This window comes from Salvelinus alpinus, chromosome 9 (genome assembly GCF_045679555.1).
Source record: "Salvelinus alpinus chromosome 9, SLU_Salpinus.1, whole genome shotgun sequence".
Taxonomy (NCBI): Eukaryota; Metazoa; Chordata; class Actinopteri; order Salmoniformes; family Salmonidae; genus Salvelinus; species Salvelinus alpinus.
Window position 1 is genome coordinate 7,017,603 of NC_092094.1, and position 10,224 is coordinate 7,027,826.

General features: G+C 43.7%; 1 protein-coding gene across 1 annotated transcript in view; it reads right to left on the reverse strand.

The window, feature by feature from the left end:
- LOC139584225 (potassium/sodium hyperpolarization-activated cyclic nucleotide-gated channel 3-like) overlaps nucleotides 1–10,224 on the reverse strand; it is a 36,663-nt gene continuing 26,439 nt past the window's right edge. Inside the window, exons 6-8 of the mRNA XM_071415829.1 lie at nucleotides 9,055–9,295; nucleotides 6,610–6,774; nucleotides 1–4,213 (exon numbers count right to left, since the gene is read on the reverse strand). Of these exons, the coding sequence (XP_071271930.1) occupies nucleotides 2,565–4,213; nucleotides 6,610–6,774; nucleotides 9,055–9,295 (2,055 nt within the window). The 3' untranslated portion in view covers nucleotides 1–2,564. The remainder of the gene's footprint in view (nucleotides 4,214–6,609; nucleotides 6,775–9,054; nucleotides 9,296–10,224) is intronic.

Consider the following 10,224-nt stretch of genomic DNA (forward strand, 5'->3'; position numbering starts at 1 on the left):
ACCAGGCAACTTGGATTGGCGTTTGGATTGGATTCTCAAGGGCATGACCTTGTGATCTGTTTAATATTCGCCCAGGTCAGAGATCAGTTAACAGGTCAGAGGTCAGACAAACAGGTCAGAGGTCAGATAAATAAAATAGTCAAACATAAACACATGTAATTATATACACACATAACAGGATGAAAAGATATGGAGATACTGGGTGAAATCTAGAGGCCTTGGTTTGTTGATCTTTTCAGAATAAAAGTAACCTTTTCAAAATAAGAGTTCATCATTGATCAATTCAACAGATGTCTCATTCCTATGTCTGTGGACAACATGATGTAGAGAATGTCGTCAAGAAGACCAGAACAATCATTTCTATAACTGGATAAGGGGATAGTAAACCTTGTAATGGAAATACATGACAATATGTAGCAGCAGTTTGTCAACAGGTGTTAAAATATAAGATAATAATAATGACTAGATAATCTTAAATCATAAAACAACGAAACAAAAGGAAAATATACAGAAAAATTACACCCAGGAGTTTATTATCTCTGTTCTCAAAGTAACAACTTCTGACCCTTTTGATTGGTGCAATATAAACATCATCGTTGTCTCTCAGACATTTAACTGTCCAGTGGTGACCCCATTCACAGGCTCTATTCAATCCGTATCACGAAAAGTTCAGCGTTACAGCTGCGATTGAATTTTAGAGGCCATGTTCCCGCGTTAGCTGAGACTGAATTCAAGGTAAACGCTGCATATATCATCGCAATCGGAAATGAACATTACATTTCTATCAGCGATACAGACTGAAGAGAGCCCCTTGTGTATCCAAACCTGAGTCTTGTTCATTAGGTCACACAATGGAACATTTTAAAAGCATTTTTTTGCAACAGAAAACAAAAATTAGCCTTTCTTATTGGACAAGGTCCAGATAGTCCCTCCCTGTTTCAGTCTGTTCTCTTCTGTTCGGTGCCTGATGAACACACCCCTATCTCCTGTTTATCTTGTGTTAAAGTCTAGCGAACGTCTCTGTTGCCCATCTGTCCACTGTTGTTATGGACAAAGAGCTTCTAATTCAATTCACTGTTCCTCTGACTGTACTGTCCGTATACCCACACAAACACAAAGATTACTGCGTCGAGTCATTCCGACCAGTCCACACACAGACCTCAGATGTACCTCTGTCTCGGTACCTTTAGCATCCTATAGGGGAAACAAGGCTATCATTCTGTGACTAATGCTCAGACTACAATGGCAGAAGTTGTTAAAGTGTGTGTGTGTGTGTGTGTGTGTGTGTGTGTGTGTGTGTGTGTGTGTGTGTGTGTGTGTGTGTGTGTGTGTGTGTGTGTGTGTGTGTGTGTGTGTGTGTGTGTGGGTGTGTGTGTGTGTGTGTGTGTGTGTGTGTGTGTCAGCAGAGGAGGTGCCTTGCAGGAAATCTGACAGACAGACAATGGCCAAAGCTGAATTACTTATTTTCTAAATGCAACTCCCTCACTGTATTCTCACAAGGCTTACTGTATTCTCACAAGATTTACTGTATTCTCAAAAGATTTACTGTATTCTCACAAGATGTACTGTATTCTCACAAGGCTTACTGCATTCTCACAAGGCTTACTGTATTCTCACAAGATTTACTGTATTCTCACAAGGCTTACTGTATTCTCACAAGGCTTACTGTATTCTCACAAGGATTACTGTATTCTCACAATGCTTACTGTATTTCTTTCATCCAAACCCCAATGATTAATTTCCAAACTGTTTACTTTAAAATCCACAGTCACTAAACACATGTCTTTTGATGCGATATTATGTTAGATATCTAGGCTAGTTAAAAACGTATACAGAATGTAAACATATATTCTTAGAAAACACAAGGATCCGTCTAAAACAAGATATTGGAAGACATACCGTCTCCATTTTTCAGTTAATCTCTGAAAATTTACCAAAGTGCAGTTCAGTCATAGTTCTTAACTTTGGGTGGCCTCACGTTCTCCACACAACAGGAAGTGAAACAGGAACCACAATAAACTGAGAAAATATAATAATATTCAAAAAGGTCAATATTTTTGGTGTTATAATCTCTATTAGGGTCAAAGGTTAGATAAATATGCATGTTTAACAAATACTTTAACACAAAATTACAAAGCGAGGATATAGGCTAGAATATATATTTTATTTACGGAAATTGGTCAATATACTTTCTTGTGGTTTAATATTATCCAGCGATCCATATTGGTACAGTACCTCCACATTCAACAAAGTACAGTAGTAGTACCACTGTACTGTAGAAAAATACTTAACCCAGCGGGCAAAGGTGGTCGAAATGACATCATTACCAATCGCTTACAACCAGAACTGGTTTCGCCCGCTGGGAACTCACTCTGTTCATTCAATCTGCATTAAAAAAATACATCTTTATCCTAAGTCTTTTTCCTGCAATATAGATACGCACTCCCTCACACCCTCCTTGAATAATATAAAACCTACACTAGCGATAAAAAAAAAAAATACAATACCAATACCGAAGACAATTTCCCCATAGTTCAGGCATGGCAGGAGGGTGTTTTTAAACCTCACAAGTTGGAAGGGAGATTGGAGACGGTGTACTCTGCCCCGGATGTAACAGGACGGCTGGGGATGGGCTGCGAAGAGTTCGGTGCTTCTTGGCTCACGGCAGTTGGAGGTTCAGATCCCACGGGAGTGTAGTGACTCAGAGGAGTGGCGTGCCCTGGGATGGGGCTGTACCATTTATTACTGCTACCACCCATCATGGGGAGAGAGGAACCAAGCCCCCCTGAAGGTATGGAGAGAGACGGTATGGAGAGAGACGCTTCCTGGGGTAGATAGCTGTGTGAGCCCGAGGTGGAAACAGTGGAGATAGTCCTGACATCCTGCGTGAATAGATCCACCAGGGACTCTGCCCTCTGCCCTCTCCCATCTACCTGGGGAGGGCATGATGTCTGTGGGGTGAGGGAGCTGTGAGAGCCATTGGCGCTGGAGGGTTGGCTGTGGAGCTGAAGCACCGTCCTGCCTGTCAGCGGGCTCTGGATGGTGGGGCTGTGTGTTACCGGTGGGGTACAGGCCGGGGAGCCATCCCCTGACCCGTACTGGGCCAGCGAGGCCAGGGCAAAGTAGGAAGAATGAGCAGAGTGCTCTGGGAGAACCTGTGGAAGGAGACTGGGGTGGAGGCCTGCCAGACTGTGATGCACCAGGGACGATGGGACTCCGACACCTCCAACGCCGGCCTGTTCTGGGATAGATATAGATAGAAACCCACTGGAGCTGTGGTGCTGGGTGGGGTTGCTAGGGCTTGTGGTCGTGTAGGGGCAGTGGGGGAGGAGGAGGTGGCCTGCTCTCTCCTGATGACCAGGTCCCATCTGGACGTGCTGCTGAGCGCTGGTAGTGTCAGAGTGAGAGTTCTGTAGCTGGCTCAGGATGGGGCTGACAGAGCTACAGATGAGAGGGCTTAGGGTGGAACCTGAGGGGGCTGAGTGGGCTGGGAATCTCGGCGTGCCCATGGTGGGCCTCCCTGATGCCTCCTGCTGGTGGGTCTGTGGTGGGCCGTAGGGGTGGTGGTGCTGGAGCTGGGCCATGCAGGAGGAGGGTGGATACTCCCGGATGGAGCCCTGGCCCAGGGAGAAGGGAGAGGCTCTGCTGGGCTGAGCCTGGAAGTCGGTGGAGGTGATGGAGGAGGTGGGCTGGTACATGGAGGTTATAGGTGACAGAGGATAAATGGAGGAGGCTGTGGAGACTAAATGCTGCGCCCGGAGCGAGGCTAATATCGGAGTGTCCACTCCAGAACGGAACTTCACAGAACCGCCTGGAGATGCAGCCCCGGAGCCACAGCCACTGGACACGCCCACAAACATGCCCCTCTGCAGATGGTGGCCTCTAGGATCCTTGAACGACTCGGAGACAGAGAGCGGACGGTGAAAGAGGATCGGCGGGAGCTGGGCGTGGAGCTGGGAGTGGGAGAAGGCTAGAGCCAGGGAGGTGGTGGCTGCAGCGGCCTGGAGGGGGCCCTGGACCAAGGGACCCCAGATGACCCCCGGGGTGGAGGTGGGGAATGGGGCGTCGGGATCCAGGGACAGGGGAGAGGTGTTGCTCTGGATGGCCATGTCCCGGTCTTGCTGTACGATCCTCTGGATGATCGCGTTCTCCAGGAGGTTCACAGCTCCTGAGTTCTGGGTGACTTTGTGTTGGAGCACAGAGTTCCTCTTTCCTGTAGAGAAGAAAGTCAAAGAGAGAAAGATTAGTATATGTATCTGTTGCAGTCATCTTTGGGTGTGGCTGTCATATTTGATTCAGAATTAGAGAGAACCAGAATTAGAGGGAACCAGAATGAGAGAGAACCAGAATGAGAGAGAACCAGAATGAGAGAGAAACAGAATGAGAGAGAAACAGAATTGGAGAGAAACAGAATTAGAGAGAAACAGATTTAGAGCGAACCAGAATTAGAGAGAAACAGAATTAGAGCGAACCAGAATTAGAGAGAAGCAGAATTAGAGAGAAACAGAATTAGAGAGAAACAGAATGAGAGAGAAACAGAATTGGAGAGAAACAGAATTAGAGAGAAACAGAATTAGAGCGAACCAGAATTAGAGAGAAACAGAATTGGAGAGAAACAGAATTAGAGAGAAACAGAATTAGAGCGAACCAGAATTAGAGAGAAACAGAATTGGAGAGAAACAGAATTAGAGAGAAACAGAATTAGAGCGAACCAGAATTAGAGAGAAACAGAATTAGAGCGAACCAGAATTAGAGAGAAGCAGAATTAGAGAGAAACAGAATTAGAGAGAAACAGAATGAGAGAGAAACAGAATTGGAGAGAAACAGAATTAGAGAGAAACAGAATTAGAGCAAACCAGAATTAGAGAGAAACAGAATTAGAGCGAACCAGAATTAGAGAGAAGCAGAATTAGAGAGAAACAGAATTATAGAGAAACAGAATTAGAGAGAAACAGAATTAGAGAGAAACAGAATTAGAGAGAAACATAATGAGAGAGAAACAGACTTAGAGAGAAACAGAATTAGAGAGAAACAGAATTAGAGAGAAACAGAATGAGAGAGAAACAGAATTAGAGAGAAACAGAATGAGAGAGAAACAGAATGAGAGAGAAACAGAATTAGAGAGAAACAGAATGAGAGAGAAACAGAATTAGAGAGAAACAGAATGAGAGAGAAACAGAATTAGAGAGAAACAGAATTAGAGAGAAACAGAATTAGAGAGAAACAGAATGAGAGAGAAACAGAATTAGAGAGAAACAGAATGAGAGAGAAACAGAATTAGAGAGAAACAGAATGAGAGAGAAACAGAATTAGAGAGAAACAGAATTAGAGAGAAACAGAATGAGAGCGAAACATAATTAGAGAGAAACAGAATTAGAGAGAAACAGAATTAGAGAGAAACAGAATTACAGAGAAACAGAATGAGAGAGAAACAGAATTAGAGAGAAACAGAATTAGAGAGAAACAGAATTAGAGAGAACCAGAATTAGAGAGAAACAGAATTAGAGAGAAACAGAATTAGAGAGAAACAGAATTAGAGAGAGGCCTTGGTTCTGCACACCATAGAAGGGCTTATCAAACCCTGCCTGTCATCCATTAAACCACAGCTAAATGAGGGCCTTTTTAACACAATGCTTTTACCTCAGGGCAACGAGATATCTCTCCCCTTCTGAAATTAAAACAGTTAAGATAGATTAAGATATCAGCATCGGCTTACCTAAATTTAATTCTCACACTTTCTTTTCACATATTCAGCCAGTTAAAATCCTTCCAGGTTATAATTAACATGCATGAAGAACAGTACATAGATAACATATAGTGCAGTAGAGCTGCTCTAGGACCGGCACAGTGACTGGCACAGTGACTAGCACAGTGACTGGCACAGTGACTAGCACAGTGACTGGCACAGTGAGTGGCACAGTGACTAGCACAGTGACTGGCACAGTGACTAGCACAGTGACTGGCACGGTGAGTGGCACAGTGATTGGCACAGTGACTAGCACAGTGACTGGCACAGTGACTAGCACAGTGACTGGCACGGTGAGTGGCACAGTGATTGGCACAGTGACTGGCACAGTGACTGGCACAGTGACTGGCACAGGACTAACTGGCACAGTGAGTGGCACAGTGAGTGGCACAGTGAATGGCACAGTGACTAGCACAGTGACTGGCACAGTGACTGGCACAGTGACTGGCACAGTGACTGGCACAATGACTGGCACAGTGAGTGGCACAGTGACTGGCACAATGACTGGCACAGTGAGTGGCACAGTGACTGGCACAGTGACTGGCACAATGACTGGCACAGTGAGTGGCACAGTGAGTGGCACAATGACTGGCACAGTGAGTGGCACAGTGACTGGCACAGCATGTTATTTCTCTCGCTGACACAAACTCACACTATGGTAGAACAGCAATATGCCTCGTTTTTACAAATTGTTTTAGGTTGTTGAGAGGTTCTTGAGAGGAATATCATACTACTGTAGCTACGAAAGGCTTTGGGAAACCAATCCTAGGTTGAGAGGTTCTTGAGAGGAATATCATACTACTGTAGCTACGAAAGGCTTTGGGAAACCAATCCTAGGTTGATGGCCCTCTGTAAATTGTCACCTATACGGTCCAGCCGGTCCAGAGCCACGGTCTCGAAGGCCCGTCTCATCATGGGGTACTCCTCCAGGACCTCGTTAAAGTTGTCCACAGACAGAGAGTACAGACGGCAGTACGTCTCGGCGCGAACACTGGCCGTTCTTCTGCCTCGAGTCAGCAGGCAGATCTCTGCAGGGATCGGAAGAATGATTCAGTTATAGAATAGATTGTCAACCGACCACTTGGCGTTTGTTTTGTCTGCACCTGTACATTAAAACCTCTACGGACTACCCATCCCGGATCCGGGATCATTCTCATCAGAAACGCTGACTAGAATAGCCTAGCCTAGCGCCACAGGGATATAATATAATATAATTTACATTAAATATTAAACCTATTTCATCATGCCCTATTTCTATGTAAAAGGGAAACACAATATACAGTATGAATATTTTGATTTCCAAAAACAAACTGTTAACAAAATGGCTGATATTCTCATTATGAAACAGAGCTGTGTGTGATGAGCCCCATGTACTGTACTGTTACGCACCAGAGGACAGAGAGTCAGAATAAATTATCATATCATCAATATAAGTCGATAAAACACAAAAAAGAGCCGTGTTTTCTCGACTAACTCCACAGACGGAGCACTTAATGCAATTTTAGAGCTTACAGTTTGTTCTGACCTCATCTGGTCCTTCTATCGCCAGTCAGATCAGCAAAATAAAACAGTTTCATTTTAGTAAAAAAAAATGTAGGAGTATTAACAAGGGAAGCTGTCTGTCTGTCTGTCTGTCTGTCTGTCTGTCTGTCTGTCTGTCTGTCTGTCTGTCTGTCTGTCTGTCTGTCTGTCTGTCTGTCTGTCTGTCTCTGTCTCTCTCTGTGTCTGTCTGTCTGTCTGTCTGTCTGTCTGTCTGTCTGTCTGTCTGTCTGTCTGTCTGTCTGTCTGTCTGTCTGTCTGTCTGTCTGTCTGTCTGTCTGTCTGTCTGTCTGTCTGTCTGTCTGTCTGTCTGTCTGGCCTGTCTGTCTGTGTCTGTCTGGTCTGTCTGGTCTGTCTGTCTGTCTCTCTCTCTCTCTGTCTGTCTGTCTGTGTGTGTGTGTCTCTCTCTCTCTTTCTGGCCTCCTTTAGTTCTATTTCGTTTTTTAATCTATTTATTTATTAGATTTCACAAATCTTTTGCTGATCATGAATGCATGTTCAATACAGTGCACAGGCATAACACACATTTCGTTTTGTGTTAATCTTCGTGTTGAATGGATTATATTCTCATGTTACAGTTTAATAGACACAGTGGTAACTCCACCACGAAGCTCAACCTCAACTAAATCCAAAGCCCTTTGTGAGATGATTTGTGTAATTTATTGTCTTGTCTGTAACACAGAGTCATATAAATTAATCTAATGAATCAAATGGATTATGTTTGGGGAACAACATCCCTGGGAATCTCCCCCTAAGTCCTCCAGCACCCATGTGAGGTTCCCCGGGGTTACGTATCGACAACATCCTATTTCCACTCCCCATCCCCAGGAACTATGGCCCAAATGTAGCTAAATTTGCCTATTTGGCTAACGCCGGTACATCAACATTGATATTAAGTGAACACTGAAATATTGATTAAATGGCAAATGTCTCTGTCAAATAAATTCCATAAATAAATCAAACAAATATCTCGGAACGATGCGGGGTCCCCCAGGGGCGAGTATTGACACCGTCCACATTCAAACTTTTATTGTGTTTTATTGTGTTTTTATTGTTTTAATTGTGTTTTAATTGTGTTTATATTGTGTTTTAATTTTGTTTTAATTGTGTTTTAATTGTGTTTTTGTGTGTTTTATTGTGTTTATTTGTGTTTTTATTATGAGATCTCCAATGAGTAAGATCCCAAAATGTATTCATTACACATGGCAAATACACTTAAAACTTCAACCTTCAAATACTCACCATCCCAAAGCTACGTAATTACAGTACATTGTTTCCAGTGGTGTAGTGGATGGCAGGAAAAATGGTAGGAAAAATGGTAGGAAAAATGGTAGGAAAAATGGTAGGAAAATGGGAGGAAAAATGCATTGAAAGTAGAGGGAACCTTACTTTACTCAACACGAATGATGATCAGTATTTATCCACCTAGTGTCTTACCACTACACCACTGATGGGGCTCCCGAGTGGCACAGCGGTCTAATGCACTGCATCTCAGTGCTAGAGGTACCACTACAGACCCTGGTTTGATTCCAGGCTGTATCACAACCGGCCGTGATTGGGAGTCCCATAGGGGCGGCGCACAATTGTCCCAGCGTCGTCCGGGTTTGGCCCGGTGTAGGCCGTCATTTGTAAATAAGAATTTGTTCTTAAACTGACTTGCCCTAGATAAATAAAGATTATAGAAATAAATAAAGATACAAATTGTTTCATTGTTAGTAGTGTGTCAGTGTGGATATTATAACAGAGGCGACAGGTGACATCTTTCCTACCTCCAAAGTAGGACCCGTCAGACAGCTTGGTCTCTTTGTTGCCCTTGGCGATGACGCAGACCACCCCGTGTTGGATGAAGTACATCTTTCTGCCGACGGTCCCCTCCATAACCACGCTATCCGTGGGCTGGAACACCTCAAAGCGCAGCTTGGTCAGCATTGACGTCACAAAGTTGGGGTCGGCGTTGGCGAACAGAGGCATCGAAGCCACCAGCTTACGACAGTTGAAGTTGACGATTTCCTGCAAAAAGACAGAAATCATGAAATAGAATAAAACTATATTTTAAGTACACAAAAAACACATCAACAATCACCATGACAACGGGATAATAAGATTCAGGACGCTAGCGAGGTAGTGGTATCGTGATAAACATTTTGTAGGGGCTCCTATGACACTTCTAAGAGACGTATGAACAGAGATCTATTGGTATATATCATATGTAGAGGCTGTCAAATCTTCAATATAAACACAAAAACAATCCCACGTTCATAGCATTCCAATAGCATAACGATGAACTTGTTGACAAACATAAAGCGTGGCCACATTTAGACATTTATTAGACTACATTACAATTCAATCTTTGTTTACACTAGTGGTATCATGATAAACATTTTGTAGGCGGGTAGCCTAGTGGTTAGAGCGTTGGACCAGTAACCGTAAAGGTTGCTTAGATCAAATCCCCGAGCTGACAAAGTACAAATCTGTCGTTCTGCCAATTGAACGAGGCAGTTAACCCACTGTTCCTAGGCCGTCATTGTAAAATAAGAATTTGTTCTTAGCTGATTTGCCTAGTTAAATAAAGGTTAAATAAAAAAAATACACTATGTCCCTTATTTGCAGCAAACATATACCCGGTCCCAAATGGCACCCTATTCTCTATGTAGTGCACTACTTTTTGACCAGAGCCTAATGGTCCCTGATCAAAAGTAGGGCACTAAATAGGGAATAGGGTGCCATTTGGAGAAGTCTACAGGTGACAGCTAAGTAATCACGTTAATGGGGTCGCTACACAGAATATCGAACGGAAACGTTCCTCAACAAAGTCCGAATGTGTCCTATCTACTAGCCAATGGGATGAAGGCATCACGCCCTGCCATCATTAGGGTGATAAATAACTGCAGTCATAGGGGTTTGAGTCCCAGATGGAACCTTATCCTCTACATACTGTA